This window comes from Hippocampus guttulatus, chromosome 7, assembly GCF_054856545.1.
Source record: "Hippocampus guttulatus isolate MCC_2025c chromosome 7, RoL_Hgut_1.0, whole genome shotgun sequence".
Taxonomy (NCBI): Eukaryota; Metazoa; Chordata; class Actinopteri; order Syngnathiformes; family Syngnathidae; genus Hippocampus; species Hippocampus guttulatus.
In genome coordinates, this window is record NC_141267.1 from 2343911 (window position 1) to 2364246 (window position 20336).

Consider the following 20336-nt stretch of genomic DNA (forward strand, 5'->3'; position numbering starts at 1 on the left):
CGTAGCCTCGCCCCCCCGGGGGGGGGGGGGGCGGTGTCCCACTATTTGAGAAGCACTGGGTTAAGATAAGATATCCTTTATTTGTCCCACACTGGGGAAATTTACAATATTTAATTTAATTTAATGGAACACTCTAAATTGTACCTACGTGTGAGTGTGAACGCGAATGGTTGTTCGTCTCTGTGTGCCCTGCGATTGGCTGACAACCAGTTCAGGAAGTCACCCCCACCGACTGCCCAAAGACAGCTGGGATAGGCTCCAGCATGCCGGCCATAAACGGCTCGGATAATGGATGGAAGGATGGTTGAATTAAACGGAGCCCACATTTCAAAGGCTGGTTACATTTTAAAATTATCAATTAAAAGCTGTGTGTGTGTTTTTAATGCACTGCATGTTTGCACTGTGGTTGAGAGGAAAGAAATTTCATCTGTGCTGTATATTGTACATAGAGCATATTTGACAATAAAGCTGACTTGACTTGACTAAAAGATTAAGACATTAACAAAACTATTGTGATACCATCCATCAATTTAACATTCTCTTGTACACGGTCAAGATAATAATGTTGTTTTTTTTCCTTACAGTTCATTTTTGGAAGTTAGTGGGAATGTTTGTCTTTTATCATTTTTGGCATATTCAGAAAAAGTATACACACTATTCAACAGAAAAATAAAACAAGTTTCTGCTGTCTTCTGTTAAAGACGACATTCGAATTGATGAAGACTTGTTGAATTGATATGTGTTTACAAAAAATGCAGGCACTCTGCTGTGACAGCTTGTCAAGGAAAAAACAAGCACACCCATAATCCAACACGCAACACACATACCGAGTGCAAGTCAGCAATGATGAGAAATCACCAGCAGGAGTGAGAAGACAACCTCAGAAGTCAGACTGTCTTTCTCTGTCCCGAAGTCACGCATGTTACTTACATCTTGGTTACTCATATCCCAGTAAGGCCTTTCGCCGTATGACATCACCTCCCAGGTGACAATCCCATAGCTCCAAACATCTGAAGCTGACGTGAACTTCCGATAGGCGATTGCCTCTGGGGCTGTCCACCGCACTGGGATTTTACCACCCTGAGAGAGAGAGAGAGAGAGAGAGAGAGAGAGAGAGAGAGAGAGCGAGAGAGCGAGAGAGAGAGAGAAGGGATTTATGAAGAAAATACTAATGACACACCCTTGCTTCCACTTGTGCCAAGGCTTCAAGCTATCTGCACGAGAAAGAAAATACTCTTTTGTTGTTGAGCGAGATGGCAAAACTCTGAAATTGAAACAAATGCCATTTAATTTGTCGTACAACTGCTATCTTGAAAGCATAACTGAATGCAAAGCAAATGTCTGATTTTTTGCATCTGTTTGACTTTTCGAAGACAAGACTCTATCATTGCTATTTTGACTAGAGATGTTTTATTCCACAGAATCCAGACAAAATAACACACCCATTGATTGTTAATCTAAAATTGACCTTTTTTGAAAGAAAAAGTCAATAAAAAAATACAACATCCTATCCGATGCCAAATACAGCATGAACAGTAATGTTGACTTCCAGATAGCTCATATAATGCTTTGGACTGCCTAATTCATTGCCAGATTTTAAGTGTCATTATACACAGCTCGCTTCTTAAAATCCAGTGGTACCTCTACTTATGAATGTCTCTTCTTATGAAATTTTCAAGTTACGAAATGTCTCAGCAAGAAAATATTGCCTGTTGTTCCAAAACACATTTCAAGATACGAAAGATACATACAGTATGACCTGTGAGTCGCAGCTCCGAGTTTCCTGAACGCAACATACAAACAGCTGCTCTGCTATTGGCTATTACCGAGCACCACCCTGGCATCCCATTGGCTAAGAGGGACTTCTACCGTATGTGCCAATGTGTGTAGATAAATAGAAATGTGTCGATGCAGCATCCTCATCATTCACCCCTAGAGTCATGAGGTGTTCCGATAGTTTTACGTAAATGTAAATCACCCTGAAAAAGTGTTCACCAGTCGGGCGATTGCTCACTATGCTGATGTTTGCCTTGGACATTTTCGAAGTATTGTTAAAAGCCACCGAAAGCAAACATCCTTGGATTAGTTCTTTACAGAACTAACAGGCAGAACCACTTCTCAGAGAGAACATGAACTAAAGAGGGAAAAAAACAATGAGGATGCCGGATTTCTTTGGGGGGGGGGGGGGGGTCTTGAAACGAATTAGGGCATTTACATGGAAAACACATCTCTACTTACATTTTCTAGCTAAGAAATTTCTTCCAGAGCCAATTAATTTCATAAGTAGAGGTACCACTGTACTGGCAATTGTGAAAACAACTACATGTGAGTCCACCGTGTAACTGTGTTCTGTGTTGGGTATTATTTATGTCCACATAGAAACTACACTATGCAGTTTATGGTTGACTATCCTAAAGGTAGAAAAGCGCCATACAGGTGAGGCTAATTTATCATTTAACTCCAAGACACTTCGAATTGGCTCATCTCATTTTTTCCTCAGTCATGTTGGGAATCTCTTAATTGGGATTTTGCAAGAAAATATCCCCAAAGTCACATCCTGAAAAGGGCCCAGCAGAGGATGTACTTCCTGAGGCTGCTGAGGATGCATGGCGTGCCACAGCAGGTGCTTCGACAGTTCTACACGGCAGTCATCGAATCAATCCTGTGTTCTTCCATCACGGTTTGGTTTGGGGCCGCCACAAAAAAGGACAAAATCCGACTTCAACGGACAGTTAGGACGGTGGAAAAAATCATTGGCACCGTCCTACCCATTCTTGAGAACTTGCACACTGCAAGAATCAAAACAAGGGCACGGAAAATCCTACTGGATCCCCTGCACCCTGCCCACCACCTTTTCCAGCTACTCCCCTCAGGCAGGCGCTACCGATCCATGCGCACCAAATCCAGCAGACACTTAAACAGCTTCTTCCCTCTAGCCATTAACTCCCTAAACAGTCACTGACGTATACGCCACCGCACCAGACACTTCAAAGCGCTCAAGGACATCTGCACAATTGCACACTTCTTGTACTACAAATACTGCGACTGGTCACTTTAAAATGGTTCAATGATTTTCTGCACCAACTGTACAACTGTCATTGTTTTGTATTCTATCACTGATCACTTTAGCTCTGCTCGATACTTTGCACATTGTCTCACAGTTGTCACTGGGTGGTACCACTGCACTACGGTTCACTTACATTATGAAATGTCCTTTCATACTTATTTTTCCATACTTATTTGTCATGTCCTTGTTTATGATGATACTAATGCAGCGTGTTATACCGGAGACAAATTCCTTGTGTGTTCTACATACTTGGCCAATAAAGATGATTATGATTCTGATTCTGATTGTGGTTGGTCACTGGTTTGGTCACTCATTTATCAAGACTAAAACTTACATGAGCTTCAGTGACATTTCAAGGATGGTGGGCAACACAGAGCACATCATTCAATCATGAATGTCGACTGTGTGTGTGTGCGTGCGTGCGTGCGTGCTCACCAGGGAGCTTGTGTAGGTAGGATCAGAAGTATCTTCCTCCAGATAACGAGACAAGCCAAAGTCGGACACCTTACACACCAGGTTACTGTTAACCAGGATGTTGCGAGCAGCCAAGTCTCTGTGAACGTAACTCATCTCTGCCAGGTACCTGCAACCAACGTGATTTATTATCAGAACGTGCATTATCTTGTGCCAGCTACTTGGGCCATCACAAACATGGAATGGGATTTTATGTGCTTACGATTCCGTGTCATCTTTGCTTGAAATAGGAATGGGATTTAAGGCTTTTGAACACGAACACATTGGATTTCGACGCAGCAGGCAGCCTAGGTGTGTTTATGTGAACGAAGTGTCTGACTGAGTACATAGGAATACAGAGCAGTACCATGGTTACAGTTTATGTTTCTGTACACCCACAGAATGTTGGAGCTGCTCTTTAGAGGCTATTGATGTGTGTGGGGTTGAGCCCCACAAACGACCAGATTGCAACTGTGATCACCACATGAAATCTCATATCAATGGAATTGCTTTGGTTACATGTAAATGTCATTTGACATAACTGAATCATTTAAAAATAAAAAAACACATTTTTTTCATCTTGATGATGAATGGGTTTGTAAAGCAGAAATGTGGGCGCGAGTGTACCTCATTCCAGAAGCGATGCCTCTCAGCATACCAACCAGTTGGATCACTGGGAATTGCCCGTCATTTTGCTGCAAGAGCATGAAGCAAGAGAGGAGTCTTTTTCTTGTTGGTTATCAGACACGTAACAAAAGGTCTCATGTCTAGCGAGTACATTCAACCCTTTCATGCACCCTGTAACCCAAGAACATGATAAGCTGTCCACTGCAGTAAGCGCTGTCCCTAAAAGGGTTAAGCAAAAGTGAGCTGGTGCAAGGCTAGAGACAAAAAAAAACCAAAAAACAAAAAAAACAATCATTTACACTCACATTCACATCTAGGGTCAATTTAGAGCAGGGGTCACACCAATGTGGAGTGCACGCTCACCAGGTTGCCCCCAAAGAGCACATGAGTGGCCCTCGATTCTGTTCTAAAAATATATCACCAGTGAATTGACATTATGATTTCTTAGGAATATTGTATAAGTGATCATTTGAATTGTAAACACTTGATGGACATTTATAGAGATTTGTTGGATATTGAAATGTATCTGTTTGACAGTTTTAGTGAGAAATGATTGACATGACCAATGTCTTCATATTTTTAATCAGCAATAATAAGTGGTGTTCCGATTGGATTGTGACCGGCCAATTTCCGTGGAAAAGTACATCATTAGCATGTCGCGCAGACCCCTTCATTGCAGATCACATAAAACCATTCACCTGCAGCTTTTTTTAAAAAAAATTTGTGCATGCAAATCCTTGTTTTTCTACTTTCTTCCCTCCAAAGTTTGCTGCTGTAAATTGCGAATTTCTCCATTGTTCAAATAAGGTTTTCTTATCTTATCTTACTTTGCAGCCTGTAGCCAACTAAAGACCAGCCTGTGCGCAGTGCAGTGCCTCCCTCCTGCCTTCTTCACACTACACGGTTCAGACCAAACAAGTAACTGAATTACAATGTATGTTTGTGCATTCTCTGAGCTATCGATTTTAAAGACTGTTCTGGTTTTATTTTTAAATTTTTTTAAAAAATAATATGGAATAAGATGGAAATTTGCATGGTAAAATCGGATTCATCATTTATTAAACAAAAAAAAATGACAGAGTCATTGATTATTAAAATTACCATTAGTGAGCAGCTTTAAAATTGAAAAACATGCAGAGAATCCATGTGATCAGGATCAGAATCTGTGTCGGCCAATCTGACACATGGATGATTGTGTCGGAATTGGCAGCATAAACCCTGATCGGAACATCCCGAGTAAAAACTAATCATAGCATGATTAAAGGTAATTTGAGCAAATACGTTATTTTGGAGGCCGCCCGGTGGCCCAGTGGTTAGCATGTCGACCTCACAGTGCAGAGGTTCAATTCCAGCTCCGGCCTCCCTGTGTGGAGTTTGCATGTTCTCCCCGGGCCTGCGTGGGTTTTCTCCGGGTACTCCGGTTTCCTCCCACATTCCAAAAACATACATGCTGATTGAACACTGTAAATTGTCCCGAGGTGTGAGTGTGAGCGCGAATGGTTGTTTTCTTCTGTGTGCCCTGCGATTGGCTGGTAACCGGTTCAGGGTGTCCCCCGCCTACTGCCCGAAGACAGCTGGGATAGGCTCCAGCAGCCCCCGTGACCGTTGTGAGGATAAAGCGGATCAGAAAATGAATGAATGAATGAATGTTATTTCGGAAGTGTGTATCCAAGTTTACAGTTTAAAAGGGAAGTGCCCAATGAGGGTTGATTACACCGGTAGAAAAATAAAACAAAACTGCAATTTGAATTATTTTTAGAAGGAATTAATCATCTGTGACTCCTTTTCAGCATCTTCTGTGTTTTGACAGGTCACTGACCCAAGTAACTCAGGCAAAACGCATGTACATGTATGCTTAAAACATGCATGACAACACCCTACCGACATATTTCATATTTTGTTCCACTTTATTGTTCTTGGAAGTAGTTTTGTTGACTATCCGGTGTGAATAACTAATTCTAACCTATCTTTGTCATGAATTTGCTGTGTATCACTGCAGGGGTGTGCAAACTCTCGGATTTTCTCCAAAAGATTTTCTCCAAAAGTCCTGTACAATGCCGAACCTCTGTTGGTTAGACAACGAACTGATGGTGCAAATATGTTTCATATTTGAAGTTTGTGTATTTGAGTGTATGTCTTCCAATTCACTTTGTGTGTCATGTTGCATCTTTGATCCTGTCTCACATGCATGCGCACACCAATATACTCCCAAACACACACACACAGGCACGCACACATACTTTACAGTGTATAGATTTTGTTCATTCCAAAATGGTCAGATGACCACACCAACAGTGGTCTTGATCATTGTGTGTGTGTGTGTGTGTGTGTGTGTGTGTGTGTGTCAGAAGATGAAACCTGAGTCAAAACAGGTCACACTGTGAGAAGTGGGCATCAAACAGTTTCTCCCTCTGTTTTGAGCAGTGCCTAGAAAGGGGATCAAACGGACGTACTGATAGACAGACGGTGTGCTGGCAGGACAGGGAGGAAAAAAAACACAAGAGAAAAGGTAGAAAAAAAAAGAGCAGGAGGTTGCTTCTTTCTTTTGTCTTTTTCTGGAAAAGCTGCTGAGCCCCTCCTTGCCCATCTGTTTCTCTATGGGGGTGTATTTCTTTGTGCCTTCGTCAATTCCATCCAGAAAATAAAGAAATTGCAACCAATTGTTCACTGAACTCATCCTACGATGCAGACAGCTTTTTTTGGTTTATTTTAATGAATAGCGAATACAAATGACAAGGTGGATTCAAACTAAATCTGCTTGTGCCAAAAAAATGAAATCGTAGTTCTTCTAGTCACTAAGAGAAGCATCAAGATGTCATTCCTTTTTCATGCTGACAATAGCAAGAAAATGTTTTGTTATAATAACTTAAAAATTTTCAGGTTGTCTATGTTCAAGTGTGTTACTACATACCGTACATGGAGTAACAGACACAATATTCATATTTTTATAGAGAATCTGATGAGGACTTTGAAATGACATACATTACACTGACTGTCATATACAATACAGTGAAGGATCTCAGACAATAATATCTGCACAGACCTGGCCTGTGACCTAATTTAGTGTCGCCTGCTAAGGCAAATCATTTTGACTTCACAATTCTTGTAAAACACTGAGGTACGAGATATTTTGGCATGTTTGCTGTTACCAGTCCCTCTTTTAACCCTTTCATTCACCAATAGTGATAACCTGTAACCTGATAATATGATCAGGTGTCAAGTTTGACACACCTGGTGTACTTTCTTTTGAGACACTTGACTGTCAAAGCCAGCAGCTGTTTGGCCCAGCTCGAGCAAAGCCATCCAATTTCTTGCTGCCATGAACAAACCAGCGAATGCGATGCCGCCAAAGGTGAAACCCAACACAGTTTGGAAAGCTTACTAAAGCTAAGGAGTTACCTCAGCAGCAGAAAGAGATGTTCAAGGCGCTGCCAAAGAACTTTAAAAGCATTGTTAAACTGATGATAGACTCATCAAACTCAAGACCGGAAGTGTTAGTGAAGGAGGTTCAGAAGACAACCTTGACAATATAAAAACTGACAACAGCCAATGATACAACTCACTGCAGTCAGATGTGTTTCAGGTCTGTGACAGTGTGATGGCTGTAACAGACAAGATGGAATATCTAGTCCATCTAGGAGCAACTACCTGGTGATTGATGGAATGGAGTCACGGCAAGAGACCTGGGTTACAACAGAAGAAAACGTAAAAAAAAAAAAATGGAGATGGAGATGGAGATGGAGATGGCTCATGGAAAGTTGGATTACAAAGACTGTGATGCAGCATTATTAAATTCTTGTGGGACAAGGACATACTCTACAATTCTATACAGCACCAAATCTCTAAAAATGCACCCAGATCTACATACTGGGAACCTGACAGGAACTGTGAGGAAGAAGACGAAATAATTAATCCCGGAACTAATGCTAAAAGCTGCAGGAGAGAAAGAAGAGATTGCCTATCTCCAAGAAACAAATAGATTATTCATTCCCCGACTAGTGCACCAAATCCACCAAGACACTCATGAACAGGCTTGCATGATCTTGGAAAAACAGACTATTCACTTAAGTCAAACGAAGAGCAACTAACTGTTTTCAGTTCCTTTGCATTGGCCATGATGCACAAATTGTTAAGTCGAGCATTGCTTGATGTGTATTTTGAAAAAAAAAACAAACAATGAAAAAAACACAAGTGTCATTTCACACCACATTTTATTATCCAATATAATAATTTTTTTCTTTTCAGGTTAAAAAATGAGCAGACTCAATTATTCTTAGCTAATTAATTGTAATGAGTGTGTAGTGCACTGTACATATTTTTAAAGTAGTTTCATGTTATTAATTCCCCTAGATATAGTCTCCAATTGAAGGCAATGCACGTCTACGGTTGCATCTGATTGGTCAAAGTCAGATCAAAGTATACAATTACATAATATTGCAGACCTTTTTGATACGCGTACTGCACAGACCATTATTGTCATGTTGATATTTTTTTCGATATATTGTGAAGCCCCTATACAGGATATGGAACTATACACGCACACATAAACACTTACAGGACAAGAGCCCACAATAAAAATTGGCATTTACAGAAAAACTTATCTATTCGCTGTTTTTAGGGCTTGATATAAACAGATGGCGATGTGCAGTTCACATAACCTTGGTCGCTGTGGATTTATAACGAGTACTTTCTACAAGAGCGTCATATCATCTTATTATGTACTGGTGTTCAGGGTGTGTAAGACATCAACCCTCCTAAAGAGTGCCAGGTTTTTTAACCAGAATTATTCCCCAAATTATCCAGGTTTGCCTTTGTAAATTCCCACAACTCATTACTTGCCTCCAATTGTGCTCATATTATCACGGTTCCACTGGTAAGAAAGGACACTGTATGTTTCTTTAATTATGCATATCCAGTCATTCTCTTCTAATTGTGGAACAATTTTTACATGATGGCCCATGCAAATAAATGAAAAAAATTAGTTGCAACTCACTTTCACTAAAGGGAATTTTTGACTGCATCAAATTTGTCTCTGGTGAGGTTATTTCATACGTGCCAAAGCCACATATGAAATCTATAAAGATAGACTATTTTGATGTCATCATGTGGCATATTGGTTCCAAACACTTATGGTGGACTAAGGCAATAATTTTTGTCTAATTGACAAAAGTGCTTCACTGTCTGGTAGCATCGGCCAATTTTCACAATTTACGGAAAAACTCTGTCCCAATCTCCCTTAAATAGCGGGGTTTCACTGTCTATGTTGGGTATTTCACGATTTTACTGGATGCTTTAGCAATGCTTGTACGTTCACAAAAAATGTGTGCATGATGCAAACAAATAATAATTTTGTGAAACTTACCCTGAGAAATGAGTCAAGAGCTCCATTTTCCATGAATTCTGTGATAATCATCGTGGGCCTGCTCTTGGTCACCACGCCTTCCAGCCGAATAATATTTGGTTGGTCAAATTGGCCCATGATTGATGCCTCAGACAGAAAGTCCCGCCGCTGCCTCTCAGTGTAGCCCACCTTCAGAGTCTTGATGGCAACGGCAATTTCTCTTTTCCCCACAGGTTTTAGTCGGCCTTTGTACACCTCTCCAAACTCGCCTGGAAGAGAATACATGATGTGGCTCAAAATCCAAACTTTTCCACAGAGAGAAATCAACATGCTTGAAGCAAAAATAGATGGATTCTAACCACTGCTGAGTTTTGCATTGTGGCTCAATTCACAAAAGAGAGAACATTTCTCTCTGAATCACATATACTTGAGGGCTGCTATGCCATGAAATGCCATATTTCTTTTTTAGGTAAGGGGTTAGCGTGAACATGTGCAATGGTGGCTACAAGTGTGTTAACAGGTTTGTTTCGGATTTACTCTGGCGAGATTTCTCAGACCTGTCAGTATTTAACCCTTTCATGCACCCTGTAACCTCATAAAATGATAAACTGTCCACTGCAGTAACCGCTGTCCCTGAAAGGGTCAAAAACATTTTCAGCCTGAATATACATACATGATGTGCCGAACAAACAGAGCAGTGAATCAGATCAGGGCTTTCTGACGACCCATAAGCTCTTTATCGTGCAGCTTTTGGTTGATGATGAAGAAACCAAAGTGAATGTTACGTGATGCTTTTATTCCAGACGAGAGAACCAAATCACCAACCTCACCAGAGACAAATTTGAGACAGTCAAAAATTCCCTTGAGTGAAAGTGAGGCGCAACTTTTTTTTTTTCATTTATTTGCGTAGGCCATAATGTAAAAAATTTAAAAAATTGTTCCACAATTAGAAGACAATGAAAAAAAAATTGCTGCATCATTTGGTGTGTACTTGAATTTTCTATTTAATTTTTTTGAAAACAGATAGCTCCATAATTGTATTTTGTGTGACATCACATGGTCACATAGGCTACACGGCCAATCACGTGAACATGGATTTAACATGCTTTGTTTAGCATGTTAATACAAAGCAGGTTTATGTACGCATCAATTTGAGAGAACTTTGACAGTGGGCGGCCCGGTGTCCGAGTGGTTCGCGCGTCAAGCTCAGAGTGCAGAGGTCTTGGGTTCGATCCCGACCTTCCCGTTTGGAGTTTGCATGTTCTCCCCGTGCCTGCGTGGATTTTCTCCGCGTACTCCGGTTTCCTCCCACGTTGGAAAAACATGCATGGCAGGCTGATAGAACACTAAATTTTCCCGAGGTGTGAGTGTGAACGCGGATGGTAGTTCATCACTGTGTGCCCTGCAATTGGCTGGCGACCGGTTCAGGGTGTCCCCCGCCTACTGCCCGAAGACGGCTGGGATATGCTCCAACACCCTCTGCCACCCTTGTTAGGAGAAGCGGATCAGAAAATGGATGGATGGAACTTTGACAGTTTCCCACAAGGACAATGGTTGTTCATGCAAAATAAGGGAGAAGCAACCAAGCTTGCACAACAGCCCTCCACCTCAATCATACCACATTGTGCTCTGTGCATACTGCAATCTGCATGCTCTCTCACTTGAAAATGTCCTCTGGGAAAAAGGTTTAGTGTCCATGAGGATGTGGAACAGCTCTTTGCTAGTGAAAGTGACTCTCAACCATTAGAAAACACGATCCTTTTCCAAAAATGGAAAGATAATATGATAACAATCCAGACCCTCACGTGACTGTTAACGAGTGCTTGGTTGCATTTTGTGATTGTGCATTTCGACCACAGATGCCAAGAAAGCCTGCCAATATGGCACCAAAATATGAAAGGAGGACTTTTCTGGAGCAGCTGGGAAATGCACTGGTGTAACCTCATATTTTCAGAAGACGCTGCTTTACAAGCGCATCAATAGCTGCTTCAGCGATTTGTGAGGGACATACAGAGACAAACACCCAAACTCCTCCGTTGCTACAAACCACGGGCAAAAAACATGGCCAGTGTCTCTCACACACACACACACACACACACACACACACACACACACACACACACACACACACACACACACACACACACACACACACACACACACACACACACACAGAATTTCCCCAACCACTACGCCCCCCCCCAAAAAAAATCTAAATCATTAATTATAAATATTCATGAGGGGAGAGGGGAGGGTGAGAGGAGTTTCCCAATATTATCTCAATATGTTGGGAATATATCACATCAATATGGTTCATTTGCTATGAGTCATGCTGCACACCCCAAATTAGAAAAGATTGAGATAAAAGATGTTTAAGACCGTAACTCTAAAACTGAAAATTTGACCTGATTGTGGCATTAAAGGAAAGATTATTTCATCAGCAAAACCAATAGGTTTCATCCTCTTGTGGCTATTCATACTGTCAGAAAACTTCAGAAGATTTGTATAAAAACTAGAGCTGTCAGTTTAGCGCGTTTTTATTGGCATTAATTTAAATGAATTTTAACGGGATTAAATTTTTTCTCGCGAGATTAACGCGGCACACGTCACAGCGGATGTTACGTTGCTCTATAAATACAGTAAACCAGAAACGAAACAACAAGCACAGGTCCACGCACGTTTGTTTTGCCAGCCATGGCAGCGCGAGACACCGAAAACGGATACTTAAAGAGTTTATGAATGGAAAGTTTACTTTTAAAAAGTTGCCAGATTGTTCCACTGATAAGACCAAAGTTACCTGTATGTTTTGCAGTCGTAAACTGAGCTATCATCATAGCACGTCGAGTCTGAAATACCACCTAATGGCCAAGCACACAGCTGACGTGAGTACTCCGTCCCCTCGTCTCAGACAGACAGCTATGGATCATTTCAAAGCGAAGAAAATGGATAACACGACGAAGAACAAATTTGCTGAAGCCATAGCTAAATGTATGGCTACTGCATGCAAGCCTGTCAACATTGTCCACAGCTCGACTCAAGCTGAAATCATTCGCATTGCGTCGAACGACTCCACTACGGATTGCCAGCGAGAGCCTCCATTACAAGCTGTGTACAGAGATTGTACGTAGCGGAGAAGGCTAAGGTACACAAAGCAGGAGAAGACACTGTTTCGGGAGAGAAATAAGAGACGAGGTTGATGAGCCTCTGGTGAATAAAGAGCAGGCAGGCTGTTGAGTTCGATGTATGCCACTGACGTGATTGTTACTTGTTTGGAACTATTTTGTGTGGAAGGTTCCGTGTCCATATAAATAAAGGGGGTGGAGCTTCTCTGTGTTCGTCTGACAGCGACGGTGCGCTGAGGCACGTCGAGAGTTCAGCGGTGCAGTGGTAGCGACCTAGCGAACACACTGAAAATAAAATGTCTCCAGTTGTCATCGAACCAAGTGCAGTCATCCGAAATGATGTCTACACAAAACCGTAGAGAGACTTCCGAGCAAGAAGGACCAACAGAATCAACATAGCCTGACTGCTTTTTTAAATTTTTTTTATGCTTGGCTCTCGACGAAGGCGGACGCTTTTTTGCTCAGCTCCTGCCCTCACCCCCACCCTCTCCTTGCTCGCCACTTAGTCTTTGTGTTGTCTTTGTCTAACTTTTCCTAGCCTCCTACCGGATTTTCATCCGAAGAACTAACCATGGAATTAGTTGGCTGGTCTCTCGATGCAATCGACAAAATTTTTTCGACGAAAAGAGCAGGCAGTGGGGAGCCTGCTTGCCCCCCGGGGACATTTGCTGCCGGGTACGCCCTTGATCCATGGAGAAAGTGGAGAATGGCATGCCCGTCAATACTGTCCGTTGAGGATGTGGAAGACATCTACATTATCGGCCCTTTGATAACAGGTATGCTGCTGTTTGGTGTTGGCAGCTTTCTGTTCTATCGCAAAATTCAACCGACAGGAGCGGCTTTATTGGAAGGGAAGAAGCTGCCGGTCATTCTGGATGGTTTGGCGCGAGTGTCCAACACTCAGACTCAAGCGGTGACTGAGCTCAACCGCAATTTGATGCGGTTTTGGAGCGACTCCGTACGATCGACAACAACATGGAGCAGTTGGAATCCGCGCTGCGGAAAGAGATTGCGGATTTGGCTGATCGGCGCCATTGAAGAGATACAGGCCACGGACTCAAGGCTGTCTGAAATTGTTGGCGGCCGTCCCTCCAAAACAAACAATGCTATCTGGCCCTTTCCCCTGGATGGAAGTACGCATGGAATCACCATCACCCCCCTCCTTCTCGGCCATGGACTGATAAGCCTGGACTGTCTTCATGAGCAGACCTCGACGAAGCAGCTATGACCTGTACACGCATACACATACACAACTGGACAACCACACGCGCATACACATCCTTATTATCACTGTCTTCATCGCTCCGATTCTTTTTCCCCCGTGACGTGGTTCGATCTGCAGAGCGATCGTGTTGTTCGTGCAGCTGGTCAGGACGGCCGCGTCGCGGTCACCCCCCCCCCCCCCCCCCCCTTCCCATTCATCCTCCCCCTTATTACATGTTATGTCTTGTGACTTGTAACTGTCATATGCTTATTTATGTGCTAGGGTCTTTTTTATCCTGGACTTAAATTATCCTCAGAAGAGGATAGTTCGAGCGTGGTTTTTTTTCCCTCTCCCTACCCAGCGTTTTCCTTTCTGAATTCTGACTGTAATTTCCCCATTGCGGGACAAATAAAGGGATATCTTATCTTATCTCTCTGCTGTGTTCAAAGCAAACTTGAGAAAAACAAAGTATGCAACCATGGCTTAAATCCACTATAGGCTGAGTACTAGTTTACCTTAGATGTGCACTTTATAATGTTATATTGCTCTGTTTTGATTCCATAAAAAGAGCTGTTAAAGCAGCTGTTGTGTGACAAAATATATTTTTCACTGTTGTTGATGGACAGTAATATTGTGTGAGAGATTGTGTGAATAACTGCTCCAAGTGAAAAATGTTCATGTAAAATTGAAAATCGAAATTGTTATTTCAGTAAATATTTGCATTTTGCACATAGAAAACTGATTCATGATTCCATGTTGATGAGAGCATTAAAATGGGGAAAAATAGGACAAAAAAATAGAAAAGGAAATTCAGAAACTATAAAAAATGCGTGAGTAATCACGATTCATTTTTAGTGAATTTGAGTTAATTATGACAGTTGCATTTTTAACTAGATTAAATATTTTAATCGTTTGACAGCTCAAATAAAAACCTTTTAAGATACATTAATTCTAATTTAAAAGTTTGACCCGATGGTGGCACTGGAGTGCAGTTTAACTCACTGATAAGGTTTATAATCAAGGGGGTATTTAAGTATTCAACAAATAAAAAAGTGCCTTATACAAAAACAGGGTCAACAAATTCATATCCACAATTTTTTAGAGCCAAATGTACCTGGGGTTAATTGACCCCAAGGGTAAAATGTGCCAGTACTACTTGAGGATAATCGGAGGGATAAGGGACCTGTAAACTGTTTTAAATTATTTTAAAAATATGTATAATAGCTGAATATAGTTCCCTGAAAGGATTCAGGTTCTTATTTGAATTGTTTGACTTTCTCTTTTTTTTATCTGTTTGTTTTAAGTTTCACTTTGTACTTATGATTGCTCAAATGCCAAACTACAATTTTGTGCAACACATCAAACACAATTTTACACGTACATTGCACGCATTGACACAACTTATTATCCTTAGGTGGATGTCTCAGCATAAATGAAAGCAAATCTCTCTCAGCTTCAAAGCACACAAAAATAATTGGAATTGCTTGTTCCCGCCTCATGCTCACTGACATGTAAAATTGGTTTATTTCGTCTACTTTTATCTGCCGTTTCAAGTGACGGGCTGTCTCTTGGAAGGTGCAACAAGCATTGCCAGTGTGTCTTTTGAAAGCATTGGGAAGAATATACAGTGGAACCTTAAAATGACTATTATTAGAGACTAATGAAGACTTAGCAATAAAAGTCACCTCGACAAACTTTTCGGGGACTTCATTGAAAAACTTAGTGACTGTCTCCATAATTACTGGCTGGCAGTCAACCAATAAATAAAGTGGGACTAGCGTGGCACTGAAATAGTTGGTAAATCTTCTAAGGGACAATGTCAATTCTTATGACCAGGACTTTGAATGTACAAGCCCCAATTTCAATGAAGTTGAGACAGTGTGTAAAAAATAAATAAAAATAAAATAAGACTTTTCAAATCCTTTTCATCCTACATTTAATTGAATACACAACAAAAACAACATATTAAAAGAACTTGAAGTAAGTTTTGATATATTTTCTAATCCGCTTATCCTCACAAGGGTCACGAGAGTGCTGAGCCTATCCCAGATGGCTTGGGGCAGTAGGCGGGGCATACCCTGGATTGGTTGCCAGCCAGTTGCAGGGTACAATACAATACAATACATCCTGATTAATATAGCGCTTTCACAACAGCCGCGGCTGTAACAAAACAGTTAGCATAAAGAGAGGGTACACAGAGACAAACAACCATGCACGCTCACACCTAGGGACAATTTAGAGTGTTTCATTAACCTGCCATGCATGTTTTTCGAATGTGGGAGGAAACCAGAGTACCTGGGGGAAACCCACGCAAGGCACGGGAAGAACATGCAAACTCTACACAGGAAGGCCGGAGCTGGAATTGAACCTTGCACCTCTGCACTGTGAAGGCGACACACTAACTCGTCGATCACCGTGCCAAATGTAAGTTTTCAACATTCATCAAATATTTCCATGACGTTTCGAATGAAACATCGACTTACAACTAGTTTAATGGTACCTTTGTCATGGCCTGAGTGGGTCCGAATGGCTTTTGCTGGCTCTATGAGGGCCACAAAAAGCCTGCCACACAAAAAAAAACAACTCCCAATTTGCTGACTACTTTCCAGGATACCTCCCCCATTCGTTACAAAGACCAAAGTTGTATCGAATTAACGCTGTAAAGGCTGAAGCTGCAAAACAACCAAAGAAAGATAAAAGTTTTGTCTGAAGGGGCCCAAAAATATATATTTATTAAAAGGATAAAAAGAAATTCAAGAATCAATATTGGTCTGGCTTTCACTTGCTGGTGTGAGCTGAAAGACGAGGAGGGATTTCCGACCGACGCTCCCTTTGCTCTGTTCCTGCAAGACTGGTAAGTAGTTTTTAATGCTCAAATCAAAATGAGAATTCTAATGTTAGCTATCGGAAATTTGTGTGGTAGCGATATCCAACAGCTTGATAGTTAGGCGTTTCCACACTAGGGATAAAATGGCAATATCACGACACAAAATTGTCATTGATGTCATGTCACGAAATGAACAGCATCGCATCTGTTAAATGGGCCAGGTTATTTTCCATTTGTGCACTTGTAGCACAATCTGGTGGTTTGTTTATGAGTGCAGTTTAATTTGAATTGAGCATCTTCTGGCTGTTCAAGACCCACGCTCATCGCCAAATGAAGTGGAACGCAACACATGTCAGTTGCTCCACAAATTGACTTGATACGCAAGCTGTGTGTACATTCGCAAGTAAGTGCCTAAATATTGAGTGTTATTCGTGTTATCAGCTGAACACAGCATTGTGAACTACATAGAAATCATGATACTTTGTGTCGCTGAGCCAAGAGGAGCACTTGACAATGAAATGACTGGCCAATCCTATTTCTTTTTCACTGCTGTTATCTACAAAAACACAATATTATGCTTTTTTTTCCCACAATGATTTAAAAAATATATTGTGATAATTATCATATTGTGATGCTTGGACATCATTACATCACTATTCCACACAACCAGCCATGCAAAAAACTTAAAAGTACTGTAGAAAGAAAAAAAAATGCGATGCGTGCAAACCACAAATATAAAGTTTTAGTGAAGCCAAGATAAATTCCAAATTACAAAAAGCCCTTTAGTAACTCCAAAATTACTGCAAGAACAGATTCGCATAAAGTCATTTTCGCAATAAATGTAACATATTTAGAATTATTTATATCGAGTCCTAACAACATAATTATAATAGTCGAGAAAACAATACAATGTGAAGATTTTTTGATTGGTAGTACTTTCGCTGAGAGACGTAAAAACAATAAAGTTTATCAGTTTTATTATAAATAATAAATAATATGATGATAGAATCTCGAAACAAACAAGATTATTGCACGGTACTACGTCCTGAATACTCGTGTGCCAGAGATGATTGACACAATCGTCAATGATGCCAGAATATAAAAAATGCTCACCTGAACCAATGACTTCCTCAATCTTGACACATGAGGGATCAATTTCCTTGGCAAACTCTCGGACCGCCTCATTGGGGTCTTCGTAGGTGAAAGGGTCGATGTAGATCTTGACCCCAGGTGAACTGTGACCATCAGACAGGGTGGGGAATGTCACCGTGGGGGTAGGACCACTAAAAATATCACTTCTCAGTGTCACCTCTGAAAAAGGAGAGAGGATAAGCACAGCTTTATACTTTGGAAATACACTACACATTGTCTGGAAAATTGTCTGTACATCTAGGATAAAGAAAAATCCACAACTGTCTCTAAAGTTCCCTATAATACAATACATCTTTACCCTAAAATTTAGGGTAAATTTATCAATAGTATCATTTAGGGCCTAAATAAGATAAGATATCCTTTATTTGTCCCACACTGGGGAAATTTACAGCCTCCAGCAGCAAGAATGTGGGTAGAAAGAAGAAAGAAGAAAAACAAACAGACACCGTTCAATTAAGTGCAATATAAATACAAAAGGGATAAATCGCAGTGCTATTTACAATTGTGTTTCACATCATGTAAGTATTATGATTATTATTGTTGTTATTTTTATTCAGCAGCCTGACAGCAGTCGGTAGGAACGAGCGTCGGTATCTCTCCTTCTTGCAGCGCGGGTGTAACAGTCTCTGGCTGAAGGAGCTACCTAGTGCTGTCAGGGTGGGCTGGAGAGGGTGGGAGGGACTGCCCATCATAGCCTTTAGCTTAGTTAGCATCCTTCTGTTGCCCACCTCCTCCAGAGTGTCAAGGGAGCAGCCCAGGACAGAACTGGCCTTCCTGACCAGTCGCTCCAGTCTCTTTCTGTCCCGGGCTGAGATGCTGCCTGACCAGCAGACAATGCCATAATGGATGGCCGAGGCCACCACCGAGTTATAGAAAGTCTTAAGGAGCGACCCCTGAACCCCAAAAGACCTCAGTTTCCTGAGTAGGAAGAGTCGGCTCTGTCCCTTCCTAATCAGAGTGTCCGTGTTTGTAGACCAGTCCAGTTTGTTGTTCAGAAGAACACCTAGGTACTTGTAGGAGGTCACCCTCTCTATGTCCATACTCTGGATGTTCATCGGTGCCGGTGAGGACTGTTTCCTGCAGAAATCCACAACCAACTCCTTAGTTTTCCTAGGGTTGATCTGGAGGAGATTCTGCTGGCACCAGTCCACAAAGTCCTTCGTCAGTCCCCTGTACTCCTGATCGTCCCCCTCTGTAATGAGGCCAACAATCGCGGAGTCATCGGAGAACTTCTGAAGGTGGCAGTTTGGAGTGGCGTGTCTGAAGTCCGAGGTGTAGAGGATGAACAGGAATGGAGCCAGAACAGTCCCCTGTGGCGCTCCAGTGCTGCAGAGAAGTCTGTCCGACTCACAGCTCTGCAACCTCACGTACTGCGGCCGATTTGTGAGGTAGTCTATGATCCATGCTGTGAGATGGTGGTCCACTCCGGCGTTCTGCCACCCAGTAAGTTGGGCTGAATGGTGTTGAAGGCACTGGAGAAATCAAAGAACATGATTCTCACAGTGCTCCCAGCCTTCTCCAAGTGTGACAGCACTGAGTGGAGGAGGTAGATAATGGCGTCTTCCACGCCGATGCCAGGCTGATAGGCAAACTGCAGCGGGTCCAGTGCCGGGCTCACCAGCGGTCGAAGGTGGGCGAGGACGAGTCTCTCCAGCATCTTCATCAGGTGAGACGTCAGCGCCACCGGTCTGTAGCTGTTCAGCTCCTTAGGGTGGGGGGTCTTGTTGGGCACTGGGACCAGGCACAAAGTTTTCCACAGCTGTGGAGCTCTGCCCAGCTTCAGGCTCAGGTTGAACATGTGCTGGACAATGTCACATAGCTGGTCAGAGCAGGTCCTGAGGAGCCGGGAACTGATCTTGTCTGGACCTGCTGCCTTCCTCACATTCATCTTCCTCAGTTGGTTCCTCACCTGCTCTGTTGTGACGGACAGGCAGAACCAGGTGACAGACTGTGTTGATGAGAGCTGGTCGAAAGAGGAGGGGGAGGAGAAGAAGTCCTCAGTGAGAGTGGTTGCAGTTGGTGGTTGGGGGAAGGGACAGACGACTGGTCGAAATGGTTGAAAAAACGGTTCAGTCCATCTGCCCAGTCCTTGTCCTTCTCAGTCAATGTCTTTGGGCTGTCATGGCCTGAGATGGTTTTCAGGCCCCTTCCAGACACCAGTGACATTGCTGGCCTGTAACTGGTCCTCCAATTTCAACCTGTATACCTAAATGATACTATTGGATGTTCAGTAGATCAGAACACATTTGGTATATATTCCTCTGAGTGTGTGTGTGTGTGTGTGTGTATTTATATATTTTTTGATATTCTGATATCTCACTGAAAATCCTATTGAATAACCGGGCATTCAGATGAAAAAAAATCCCAAATGCTTGTTATTAAACGAAGGCCACTCGCATTTTTCAAATACTCAAGTCTCTGCTCTAGCTAGGAGAAGCAAGCAGCCGGGAAAGAGATTTGGCCCACTCGTTGTCAATCTAATGGTCCACTGTTGGCCTAGCAAACAAGGATATTGCCCCTCGTGGTCGAAACTAAAGGTTGCA

The 20336-nt window shown here is 42.0% G+C and overlaps 1 protein-coding gene across 1 annotated transcript in view; it reads right to left on the reverse strand.

Annotated features, from left to right (window-relative positions):
- LOC147201971 (ephrin type-B receptor 1-like) overlaps positions 1-20336 on the reverse strand; it is a 130650-nt gene that overhangs the window by 8828 nt on the left and 101486 nt on the right. The window contains exons 13-17 of the mRNA XM_086114763.1: positions 17755-17952; positions 9510-9757; positions 4148-4215; positions 3503-3650; positions 931-1080 (exon numbers count right to left, since the gene is read on the reverse strand). Coding sequence (XP_085970889.1) covers positions 931-1080; positions 3503-3650; positions 4148-4215; positions 9510-9757; positions 17755-17952 — 812 coding nt within the window. The remainder of the gene's footprint in view (positions 1-930; positions 1081-3502; positions 3651-4147; positions 4216-9509; positions 9758-17754; positions 17953-20336) is intronic.